Source organism: Dermochelys coriacea, chromosome 8, assembly GCF_009764565.3.
Source record: "Dermochelys coriacea isolate rDerCor1 chromosome 8, rDerCor1.pri.v4, whole genome shotgun sequence".
Classification (NCBI taxonomy): Eukaryota; Metazoa; Chordata; order Testudines; family Dermochelyidae; genus Dermochelys; species Dermochelys coriacea.
Genome location: NC_050075.1, coordinates 69,461,509 through 69,474,829, shown reverse-complemented (window position 1 = coordinate 69,474,829; position 13,321 = coordinate 69,461,509). Strand labels below are relative to the sequence as shown.

Genomic DNA, 13,321 nt, shown 5'->3' with positions numbered 1-13,321 from the left:
ATCTTTGTGTGGAATGTTGGTGTAGAGGGCTTCTACATCCATAGTGGCTAGGATGGTGTTTTTAGGAAGATCACCAATGGACTGTAGTTTCCTCAGGAAGTCAGTGGTGTCTCGAAGATAGCTGGGAGTGCTGGTAACGTAGGGCCTGAGGAGGGAGTCTACATAGCCAGACAATCCTGCTGTCAGGGTGCCAATGCCTGAGATGATGGGGCGTCCAGGATTTCCAGGTTTATGGATCTTGTGTAGCAGATAGAATACCCCAGGTCGGGGCTCCAGGGGTGTGTCTGTGCGGATTTGTTCTTGTGCTTTTTCAGGGAGTTTCTTGAGCAAATGCTGTAGTTTCTTTTGGTAACTCTCAGTGGGATCAGAGGGTAATGGCTTGTAGAAAGTGGTGTTGGAGAGCTGCCTAGTAGCCTCTTGTTCATACTCCGACCTATTCATGATGACGACAGCACCTCCTTTGTCAGCCTTTTTGATTATGATGTCAGAGTTGTTTCTGAGGCTGTGGATGGCACTGTGTTCTGCATGGCTGAGGTTATGGGGTAAGCGATGCTGCTTTTCCACAATTTCAGCTCGTGCACGTCGGCGGAAGCAGTCTATGTAGAAATCCAAGCTGCTGTTTCGACCTTCAGGAGGAGTCCACCCAGAATCCTTCTTTTTGTAGTGTTGGCAGGAAGGTCTCTGTGGGTTAATATGTTGGTCAGAGGTGTGTTGGAAATATTCCTTGAGTCTGAGACGTCGAAAATAGGATTCTAGGTCACCACAGAACTGTATCATATTCGTGGGGGTGGAGGGGCAAAAGGAGAGGCCCTGAGATAGGACAGATTCTTCTGCTGGGCTAAGAGTGTAATTGGATAGATTAACAATATTGCTGGGTGGGTTACGGGAACCATTGTTGTGGCCCCTTGTGGCATATAGTAGTTTAGATAGCTTAGTGTCCTTTTTCTTTTGTAGAGAAGCAAAGTGTGTTTTGTAAATGGCTTGTCTAGTTTTACAGACTAACACGGCTGCTACTCTGAAACCTGGAAAAAAATGAACTCTTAAGGCTCAAAAACCAGAATGCAAATTAACAGAACCCTACATTTGTTAATATTTTAAAATCTTATGAGTTTTTACCCTCATCTCATGGTTTTTACTCATATTTGGAATGTTTGGAGTTGGCTATACTGAAAATCTCTTTAAACCATACATTCATTTGTAAATCTCATGACACCAATACACTTTCCCATGAGAATCCTAACATTTTCATGTTTTTGGCAGGTCAGATTTGGTGTAGGAATAGCCTTTTTTATGGTATTTCAGTACTCTCAATCCTGGCTGAAAACAGAAAATTCAGCATTAAGAAATGCTATAAAAGAAGCTAACTAAAGAGTCAGTTATGGTTTGGGAAAAAGTTCCTTTCAATTCTTGTTTTAACAGAATTTGTTTGCTGATCCAGTTACAACTGAATACAAAGTGATATTCTAATCTGAATTGTGCTTCCATTCATCCAGGATAATAGGTCTAGCCTTCTTTTGTTATACGTTCTTTGATTCATGACCTTGTTATCAGCTGTCAGGGTATTTTGCAACATTTTAGGGAACATTAATTCATAAATAGCTCCCAATAGTTAAATAAAACTGAAAAGAACTCTTCTTGGAATGAGTGAACTGACTCTTAAGATAAGTTATTTGATGACAGCTTATGAATGATTCCAGTATCAAGTCATAAATATAACCTTTCCTGAACTTCTAGTATGCCATGTAAATAAATCATTATGAACAGTAATGTTATGTTTATGACAAGAAGCAACTTATAATGAAAGAGTATTTCTTTCTATCTCTACTATTGCTAAAATACTTTCCTTCCTTTTTAGTTCCTTCGCTGAAACTCTAGTCCATGATCCTGGTCATCTCTCTGAATACTGAGCATCTATATAGTCCTGTATATGTTTAAATACAAAACAGACTTTTATTATTTTTATTAGACCTTTTGTCCTAAAAGATGAAGAGGAACTAATCACAGAAAGGAAATTTAATGATAACTTAGATCAGGGATAGGCAATCTTTGGAATGTGGCCCATCAGGGAAATCCGCTGGAGGGGCGGTTTGTTTACCTGCAGTTTCCACAGGTTGGGCCGATCACAGCTCCCACTGGCTGCGGTTCGCCATTCCAAGCTAATGGGGGCTGTGGGAAGCGGCGCGGGCCGAGGGATGTGCTGGCTGCCGCTTCCCACAGCCCCCGTTGGCCTGGAACTGCGAATCATGGCCAGTGGGAGCTGCGATCTGGGAACCTGTGGACACTGCAGGTAAACAAACTGCCCTGGCCTCCCAGCGGATTTCCCTGACAGGCCACGTTCCAAAGGTTGTAGATCCCTGACTTAGATACAAGTGATCATGACATGATCACATTTATAATGTGCAAGAGAATAAAGTCCAGATCTCTCTCACGCACACACACAAGCCAGATCAACTGCGAGGAGGAATTTAATCAGATAAATTGAATGATAAATTGTAATAATTTAAGAATGCCTTACTATTTGCTCCCCTCAAAAAGCCTCAATCAAGGAAGAAGGCTGTCCTGGTTTTAAAAAAACTAACCAGGTTCAGAGGGGAAGCGAAGATAGCTATAAAAATAATAACAAATGGAAGAAAGTGGAAGCTTATATTAATAAGTATAAATCAGAAGTTAAGAATTGTAGAAAATTGGTAAGGGAAGCAAAGGACACAAGAAAAAATCTATGGGCAGCAGTGTTAAGGTAAATAAGGAGTTTTAAAAAAAATATTACGAACAAAAGAATCCTGATCATGGCATAGATCCATTACTGAATGGAAATGGTAGAATTAAGATTTAAGGGGGGCCTTGATTACAGTCTATAAGTATCTACATGGGGAACAAATATTTAATAATGGGCCCTTAAATCTAGCAGAAAAAGATGATCCAAAGGCTGGAAGTTGAAGCTAGATAAATTCAGACTGGAAATAAAGCATACGTTTTCAACCATAAGGGTAATTAACCATTGGAACAATTTACCAATGGTTATGGTGGATTCTGCATCTCTGACAATTTTTAAGATTGGATGTTTTTCTAGAAGATACGTTCTAGGAATTATTTTGGGAAAGTTCTATGGACAATGTTATACAGGAGGAACAGATTAGATGATCTCAAAGGGCCCTATTAATCTAATCCTCACATCGGACCCATGAGGTTTCAGGGTTAAGTACCATTACTTCCATTTTAAAGATAGAAAAACTGATACAGAAAAGTGATATGACTTTCATAAGGCTATACTGAGGTACAGCAAGGATTAAAATTAGCATGGGTCAGAAAAACTTTGCTGAAACAATTTTCCATCAGAAAATGCAGTTCTGTCAATGGAAACGCTTCACAAAATTGTGTTGCTTTTGTCAAAATTTAATTTTCAGAAAAAAAAGTTGTGTGTGGGGGCGATAAGTTCTAACAGTGTTGAAATAACCCATTTTGATATTTTTTAACAAAACATGTAGATTTTTGTTTTTGAAAGGGCTTTTCATTTTGATATTGTGTGCGATATTGTGTGTATATATACAGGGCCGGCTCTACAGTTTTTGCTGCCCCAATCAGTGAAAAAAATTGCCGCCGCAGACGGCAAAAGGGAGAAGCTGCCACTGAATTGCCGGCACGACCAGCGGGAGAGAGGGGATGCCGCCAAATTGCCACCACCATGGAAACTCTTCCTCCCCTTTCTAACTGCCACCCCCAGCACCTGCTTGGAACACTGGTGACTTGAGCCGACCCTGTATGTGTGTGTGTGTGTGTGTGTGTATATATATATATATATATATATATATATATATATATATATATATATATATATATAAAGTTAGAATCAAAACATAATATTTTGATTTTGTCAAATGAAACACAACCAATTGGATATGGAATGAATGAAATGAGATTTTTCTTTTGTGGAGAATTCTAAAATTTGGGGGATTGTTCCAATTCAGAATGAAGCCAATGTTTGAAATCTCACAATCCTCTGTGAAACAATTTCTGTGCTGCAGAGCTCTAATTAAAATACTGCACCTCCTGATTCCATCTATATTCTCATCCCCCTACTTCTCTTCTACCACAAGCTCCCTCATTTTTGGTCTCCTAGTTCTTACCTCTCTCCTGCCCCAGGCTACCAAAAACACTGCACTGAAATGGCACTCTGACCTTTTACATACCATGCCTTTGATTCCCTTTTCCAGCTTCCTCTCTCTTTCTGTATCAGGTTCAAGATCAAGGAGTACTTGTGGCACCTTACAGACTAACAAATGTATTTGGGTGTAAGCTTTCGTGAGTTAAAACTCACTTCATCAGATGCATGGAGTGGAAAATACAGTAGGAAGATAGATAGATATATATACAGAGAACATGAAAAGATGGGGGTTGCCTTTTTATAGTGGTAATCAGGATGGCTCATTTCAAACAGTTGACAAGAAGGTGTGAGTAACAGTGAGGGGGAAAAGTAGCATGGGGAAATAGTTTTTAGTTTGTGTAATGACCCATCCACTCCCAGTGATTTTTCCTCCTGCTGATAATAGCCCACTGTATTGATTTGTATCGTTACAGTTTGTAAGGCAACCCCCATATTTTCTTGGTGTGTGTGTGTGTGTGTATATATATATATATATAGCTATAGATATAACTTCCTACTGTATTTTCCACTTCATGCATCTGATTAAGAGGGTTTTAGGCCACGAAAGCTTATGCCCAAATAAATTTGTTAGTCTCTAAGGTGCCACAAGGACTCCTCATTCTTTTTGCTGATACAGACTAACATGGCTACCACTCTGAAATGGGTTCAAGATCATTATTCTCATTTTCAGGATTCTACATCGCATACGCCCCATACAGCTCAGTGCTTTGTTTTTCTTTATGTTCTAAGGCACCACAATTTGTTCAGTCTTCCTTAGTAGCACCTTTCTCTCCTTCTGTCACTCCTGGTTTTGTGTTTTTTGTCATGATACTCCTCATTCTTAAAACAACTTATCTTTTCCCATTCACCAAGCAATTTCTGCTCCTTCAGATCTTCTGTGTAGACTTTCAATGCCAAACTACTCTCTAGCACTGTCACCATCCATGCTGGTGTCAAATTTTCTTTGAATCATATTTGTCTTTGTTAGATTAGACTGTAAGCTCCTCAGGACAGGGTTTAGCTGTCTCATGTGTCAGGAAGTGTTATGCATATCTATGAATAGCTACAAAATAATAATTTTCATTATTTGTGTAGTGTCTGAGATCACTCTAGTAGATGCCCTCAGCAGCCATAACCTATGGCTTTCTGATAGCTAAAGGAGCTACTTTCAGCAGTAACAGCCTTTGGAGCTGAAGATCCTGGTTTGATCTCCATTATGAGGTAATGTTTCTTTACATTAGCTGTTGATTACTAACCTTTTCACCAGCCTGCCCAGCACCACCTGGGTCCCCTGTTGGACCTGCTCGACCTTTTGGACCTTCAGGGCCATCTTCTCCTCTTGGACCCAGTGGACCAACTTCACCCTAAAATTCAATATGGTATAAATACAGAGCCACTGCCTATGTTCATACCAATACACTGTTTGCAATAGCAGGACATTTTAAGATTTTTTTATAAAACAAACAATTACTTGAAAACAAATGTAAATGAAGATTAGGAAAAAATATTAGTGCTTTTGTGCTAGTAACAGAATTCAAGTTGTGGGGGTTGGGCATTGGGTTACTTAAACCCAGGATAGGGGTGTACATTAACAACACTTTTGGAGGATCGGTGAGGCCCCCTGTGAAATATGGTTACACCATTTCCCCTGCACCAGCCAGAATATGACCCTCAGGATTAATCGAGTACATTATTCATGGAATGGAATTAATGTGAAAATATGGATGCCTGGATAACCAGTTGGTATGTTGGTAATGTTAGCTTAAAACCATGAAGTCTGAGGCCAGAACCTCAGCTGGTGAGCTCCACTGCAGTCAATAGAGTAATGCTGATTCCCATCATGTGAGCCTCTGGCCCCAAATCTACATGCGTGCAAGTTAAAAATAAATTAATGAAAACACTGCTTGTTACATTTAATTATAAATAATTTTAAAGTGATATTCACAAGCTAACAGCTAGTATTTCTGAGTACTATATTTTCCTGTATAAATACTTACTCTGTCACCTTTAAGACCCATGTCACCTTTAAATCCTGGGAAACCATCTTCACCCTAAAGAAAGCACAAAATTATAGAAAAATGTGTTAATTAAAAAAGATACTTTTACAAATGGAATTAAAACGTTAGGTAATCTGAGTGGATGAGCATAATAAGTGCAGTAACTCCATTCAATTTAGAACTTCACATGCCTAATGATTTTAATATGGCCGTTACTATATCCAAATATATAGATATCTATGCAGCTACTCATTGCTCATCTTGGGAAAAAATTGTGAAAAATGAGGAAACTCTCTTAGGCAGGACATACATTTCTGAATTTATTATGAACTCCTTCATAGAAGACAATTATCTTCTGCATTAAATTCCATCCTTATACATTAAAGTTTTTATTCTGTTTATGCTTTCTACTGATAAGATCTTCATCCTTTTTCATTATTGGCTGATGGACTGACAATGCAACTAAACTTTAATATTGTTCTGTTCATTGGCAGAACCATTCATCCTTTTTATTTATTTATTTTTACTAGTGGCCCAAAAGCATTATAAAGGAATAACAACTCTTAAAGTTTAGTGAAAGAAAGGTCAACAGATTCCTTACTGATTTAGTAAATCCTTTATAAAACTAAAAGTGGTCACACTGAACTTTAAAAGATATTTATTTATTCATGTAAACATACGTATACCCATGTTCACAGCATATGGTGCCACACAAAGCTGACAGAAACAGTAGTGTCCACATTGAGTGGTCAAATGTAAAAGCATGAAAGGTGGCTCAATGGCTACATTCATTGGTTGATACAAACATATATTCTATGGGTAATTAAAAGAAAATGATCTAGTCAGCATGGCAAAGAAAAACACGCTGACACCTTAAGGATGTGTTTGTACATAGTGGTTGAACCAGAACATGTTAGGATCCTAGGGAAGACTATTTATATACAGATAGCTAATCTCTTCAAAGATATTATGCAGTTGTCCATGTTTCCATAAAAATAGACAACTGTGAGGAAAATTCTACTCTGTTACACTTGAGCACCTGGATAGTGACTCCACTGACATTAAAAAAATCAATGGAATTATTCCAGATTTGCACTAGTGTAATTGAGAGGAGTTTTTGGTCCACTACGACTATATCTCAGTCTTTGCACAGCTACCATTCTGATATCAAGGCCATAGAAGATTCTGGCAAGTACATTTTTTAGGTACTGTTCCTCATTGTTGGGGATGGAAGCTCTCTCTCTGCTGAAGGAACTTGTAGAAAAGGGGTTCACTATAATGCTGATGTGCTTCAGGTGAAGAAGTATTGATGATGTCAGTCTAGAATTAATGACAATGCGCTCCAGTTGTTGCTAATAAAACAGCAAGGGCATTGTACTTCATCATCAATAGATTGCATTCCTATATCTAGAGTTTTCTCTTTTCCCATGCCAATCAGAGAAACTTGTCATGGCCCATAAACCTAAAACCATGACATTATTTTTATTTCATTCAATATTTGAAGGAGAATTATTCCATGACAAAAGTGTTTCTAGAGGAAAATGGATCAAGAGAAACATGCCTTGATAAGTCAGCACTTTCATTTCCTTACAAAACTTACAAGTACAGTCAAATCTCATTTTTCAGTAGAATGTAAGGTTTTTGCACAAAGTATGAGGTGCTGTAGCAGGTCATGATTCATGGGAAAAAGACACACTAGGAAAAGGTTTAGATAACTGATAAGTTGTCTGTATTTTGCGTGATAGTGGTAAAAGGGCCCATGAGGTCACTCTCTATAATCCAGACTTTAAAATTCTAGAGTTACAAATACCTATTTATTAACATTTAAAGAGAGGTTTTGATCAAGTAGAGCATGAGAAACCTAAAAAAGGCTTTAGTTATGAGCTACTTAATTATACCCATGGACAATAATGTGGTTCAAATAACGGAGGACACCTTGCATACCCACAAGGATTGAACACTGTTCCTATCACAGATCAAAAAGTTGCCAAATGAACTGAAACTCTTCACCCATCAGAGTGAGGTTCAAGCTACTGAGAGCTAAAGAATCTTGACTTTAGTTCAGCTTGGAGGTGAGAGTGAATCTCTAAGGCCCTACTCCGTAGGTAACAAAAAATAAAACAGAGTTCTATAAATAGTCTGTTGGTCAATGCAGAGTCATAACTCCCTTGTCAACTTTGGGACCACTTGAGATCAATAATGGTGTGGCAGATCAATCAATTGCTCTACCTCTCTCTTCTTATAATATTGTGCTTTTCACAGTAGTATTTGACTGCTCTAAATCAATAATGCCTATATGTAACAGACATATAAGCTCCACTAGAGCATGTCCTGTGGTCTAAGGGATTTCTATGTATTTGGTACATCAGTGTCAATTTTGAGGTGTGCACTAATGTTTTGTGTCATACAGCAGCTATCATCAAACAACTGTTAGGATCATTGAGGCTGCTAGGAGGTCTTTAATGTCATGACGTCTTTAATGTCCAAACCTTGGTTTTTAAAGTCCTATTCAAAGAACACAATGAACTATTGAGCACTGTTTATCTTTATATCTATTTATTTGTGGAGATACAGCTATATAATTATTTATCAATAGGAAAAAATCTGTTATTTATTTATCCTCATTGCATGTTTGCTATATTTTGAATAATAGCTCATGTTTATATAAAGCTTGGTCGTATAGTGAAAAAAGTTATTATAATGAACAAAATGTGTTGTCACTGCAGAATTTCAAAAGCATAAAACTCCTTTCAGGGGCTTGATCCTTCAGGCAGTTCTCCAGTACTGATGTCAAAGGCAGTTTTCAAGAGCGAACCTTCAGTCTTGAAAAATAAATGTACACTCCGTGGTAACAGAGCAATAAGGCCAGATATGCCTGTGTAAGATGGCTGTTTGAACCGCAGTTCTGGGACAGACTGTCTCTAAAACTTGTGCATCCATCCCCAGTAGAATCAGCCCAGTGCAAGGAGTCTCCAGTGGGATAGAGTTAGCACAGAGGTTCTTATGCCACTCTACTTCCTGCAGTTATAACACTGAGGAAAGAGGGTAGGGCTAGGATATCCCTATGACAATCCCTGGCTGGGGTTTTGGCCCCAAGGGGCCACTAGAAGCTAATGGAGGTTGCAGCAGCCAGAGTGTGATCTAACTTCATGAAGGGGAAATGGCCCTGCATATAGCAACAGCAGCAGTTTTGGGAGAATGCATCGTGAGTTTTAATCACATTTGCACATATATTCCCTATTTGTGCTGTGCACATTTTTGCCATAACAAAGGATCTGGTCTATTATCTGCTATTCAGACACCAGAAAGTCTGGAAGTCAATGGAAGGTTTGGGTATATAAGAAATACAGAATCTAGTCTATAGTATGAATCACAGTCGTGAAAGTAATAATTGTCACAAGTGTCTTTGATATGACAAGCTTCTAGGGATCCACTATTGTCAGTGGGGGAAAGACAGAAGGCTAATTCTCCACTGCCCTGCACCTTGTGTGTAAGTCAGTTACACCTGTGCAAAGTGGGTGCAAAATGCTATTGCTCTGCTCTGGTAGAATTTTACATAAATTTTACACAGATGTAAATAGCTATGCAAGGTGCAGGGCAGTGGAGATTCAGGCCTGATACATTCCCCATGGATGGTGAAAAGTAACCACTGCTGCCTGGGAACAACAGTACTTGGGGGAAGGAAATAAAAGATGTAGCACTGAAAAAAGGAGACCCTTTTGTCAGAACACAGAAAAACACTTTTTTTTTTTAAACAAAAGCAAGTCCAATTCTATTTTTACCTTTTCACCTTTGGAGCCCTTGAGACCACGGACACCATCAGCTCCCTGTAGAAAACAATGAGAAAATGCCTCACTGTACATAACCAGAAAGTTTCAAATATTCAGATTTTTTTTCAAATGAACCATACCTTCACACCACGAGGACCAGGATAGCCAATTGGACCCTGAGGACCTGGAGGCCCCTAAAATACATTGGATTAGAAAAACTCTGTACGTTAGTCAGTTAACAAATAGTTTTCGAAGTATGATCCACTTACCTTAACTGTACCACAAGTAGTCTAAAGGAAGGCATTGGAATAATACTGGACAGACAGGCTTTTCTGGCTGACTGTCCCTATGAAAACTTGTGGGCATATCAAAGCATTTTTCAAATTTTCTCAAAAACAAAAGGAGTACTTGTGGCACCTTAGAGACTAACAAATTTATTTGAGCATAAGCTTTCGTGAGCTACAGCTCACTTCTGTGGATTTATTTATGGTTTTGCTGTGGATTTATACTTTTGGGAATTTCAAATGAAAGCAACATTCTAAAAACATCAACTCTCAACATAAATAATCTGAAATTAAGATAATTTTGAAAATATAAGGAGAACACACCAGTATTAATGATGTCTGCACAGGGCAGAAGCTTTGTGTTAGAGATAAAGACATAAGAGTATATCACTCTATTAACCCTTCCCCATCATTTTAAAAAAATCTCACATTTACATTGTATGCCATACTCTACTCTCATATAGCCATCTACTATTCCCATATATACAGATCTTGCAGAATCTGACTCCTTTTTTCAGTGTTTGTATTGTCCTTAGGGTAATAAATCAGTCATTCATGGTCTCTCTTAAAAATTCCCCAAAGTCAACATGGTCTGATTTTTAAAAATTTTTAAATGTCAACATTTAATTGATACTGACTGGGGATTTTTTGGCATTTATTGTTTCCTGCGGATTTTTTAAAATCTATTTCACTATACCTTTGCAAATATAAGATCAAGAGAAGATAAACCTTTGTTACTTTAGTAGTACATCCTGTTTCATAATACTTCCTGGCCTCATAGTAAAGAAAAAGGCCCCCAAACATGTAATAGATGGCAGGATAAGGGCCAGATTTTAATACCCTGATTTATACTATTTATAATGTATAGTACTTTACTCCGTTGTCTTCAGTAGGACTACTCAGGAAGTAGTGTGTTATTCAGCATAAGTAAGGGTTTCAGAATCTGGCCTTAACATGGCAGGGAACTTTAAAAACCCTTTAAATATTTCACTACAATGAAGAAATTATTTTCCACTGGCTTGCTGCAAGTGACTGAAAAATCCATTGATTGTGTGTGTTTTGATATACCCTCCTCACAGATCCTCTCAATAGTCCCAGCAAATAGCACACACTATAAAACTGCAAACTCAAAGAAGTTGCAAGTTATCTGTCTGAAACATGTGACAGTTTATTAAATCCTGAGTAGACATGAATAAATATAAATAGAGTGCCTTGTTAATGTAAAACTGCTTGTGGAGTTCACAGTTTGGCACTCAATAAATATGGTTGTCAGTACACACATGCTGTGAATGGGTGATGCATTTTCTATCACTTATGATCCCAATAGGTGTAAGAGCAACAGATTACATGGTTGACAAACTTACTAAATAAACAAATAAATACAAATTGAATAGACACATGTTTATGGAAGTTTTGAAACTTACCAAAGCACCTTTTTCTCCAGACTGACCTTCTTTGCCAGGATGACCCTGATTACAGAAAGATAAATATTTTTTGAAAAATATGCTCTTCATGAAAAACAATTCATTATACAAATTGGTTTTAAATAATTGAACATCATGATGACCCCAAAATCAGCCCTTTTTCTGGACTACAGCATGAAAAATACACCTTTTGATTTTGAGGAGAGATTTACTGTTTTAATATATAACTAGTTTACATAACAAAGAGAAATCTAGACAGTAGTTGCATTGATGTGAATGTATTAAGCAACATTTTGATCACATCCAGTTAATATTTCAACTGCAGAAGTCTTTTAATCTAAGACACACTCTGATTTGATTACTTAGTGTTTTGAAAGAGCCTACATGATACAACTTCATGCAGAAATCCCTAAAGCATATAAAAAGGTTACAGGAGTTGTCTGAGAGGCCTATAAAGAGATTGATCTAGTCTCATTTATAGCATTAATGAAATGCTTTTCCTTTAAATCATTGCTTACTTTTAAAATAAAACTTTTTGAGGGGTGCAGGCTACTACTGTTTAAATTCTATATCATTATAGTTATATAAAGCTCCCACTAGAAATGTAGCCCAAGAATTAAGCTTGTGTGGGTGTGTGTGAGAGAGAAAGGGAGATCACTCAAAAGATTAATTCTTCACTGCATTCCCAGTGGGAGACAATAGTGATTATTTTTGATCTGTCATCAGAAATTACACTAAAGTGAAATTTAAAATGTTAATGGCAAATTACAGTTTGAGGAAATCAACAAGTAACACTTTTTCTACTTTGTGTAGATGCACTCTTATTTGAAGGGTATAGTAAATCTTTAGTTTTGCTGTACATGTAGCCACTTCTTAAATATTAGCTTCTTGATGGTATTAACTTTCAAAAAGTGTTTTCAGTATGTCAAATGATATCATATTTTTAAATACCTGCCAATCCTTATCTGATAAACTTCTGATTTTTATGTTTAGTTTTCTAGCTGATAATATGAATTTAAAATATATATATATATATATATATATATATATATATATATATATATATATATATATACACCATTAATTAATAGCATATTTTAAATATATATATAGCACTTACTTTTATCTATCTATGCATTCTTACAATATTGATTAGAAGAATGAATATCAGATAGGGGGAAACAATTTATTGTCTTGCTCATCTCAAACAGCATTAACATTTTTTTTCAGTTTTACTCAAACAAATGCATCTTGGTTTGAAAATCTGAACTAAGCTTCAAGCAGATGATCTTATTGTGCACAAAGTTATAACTACTTACCCTGCATGGAAAGTCTGTGATTCTACAATGCTACCTCTGTCAGGGGTGATGCTTATCAAGAGTTTCAGTGACTTAACCTGCCTGCCCTATCCTTCAACCAAACAAATCTATACCCAAGGTAGAGAGATGACTGTGTAGGCAGATGGTGGGGTGCAGGCAGTAGTTCATGCACAAGCACAAGCACAGGCACACACATACACATGCAAACACTACCTATGCTTATTCATTCTTCATTGCATTTGTCTTTATTTCTGATTTTTATGTGTAGCAAAATGCAGGTTTTCAAATACCAGTGATATTTGTAAAGGCTGAGAGTTTTCAGAAACCAGAAAAACTTGCAAAAGTGGACAAAAATTCAAGTCTAACTGGAATCTCCACAATGCCAT

The 13,321-nt window shown here is 37.2% G+C and overlaps 1 protein-coding gene across 1 annotated transcript in view; it reads right to left on the bottom strand.

Moving 5' to 3' along the window:
- Positions 1-13,321, bottom strand: part of COL11A1 (collagen type XI alpha 1 chain) — a 240,499-nt gene that overhangs the window by 107,876 nt on the left and 119,302 nt on the right. Inside the window, exons 26-30 of the mRNA XM_038414607.2 lie at positions 11,617-11,661; positions 10,049-10,102; positions 9,921-9,965; positions 6,139-6,192; positions 5,398-5,505 (exon numbers count right to left, since the gene is read on the bottom strand). Coding sequence (XP_038270535.1) covers positions 5,398-5,505; positions 6,139-6,192; positions 9,921-9,965; positions 10,049-10,102; positions 11,617-11,661 — 306 coding nt within the window. The remainder of the gene's footprint in view (positions 1-5,397; positions 5,506-6,138; positions 6,193-9,920; positions 9,966-10,048; positions 10,103-11,616; positions 11,662-13,321) is intronic.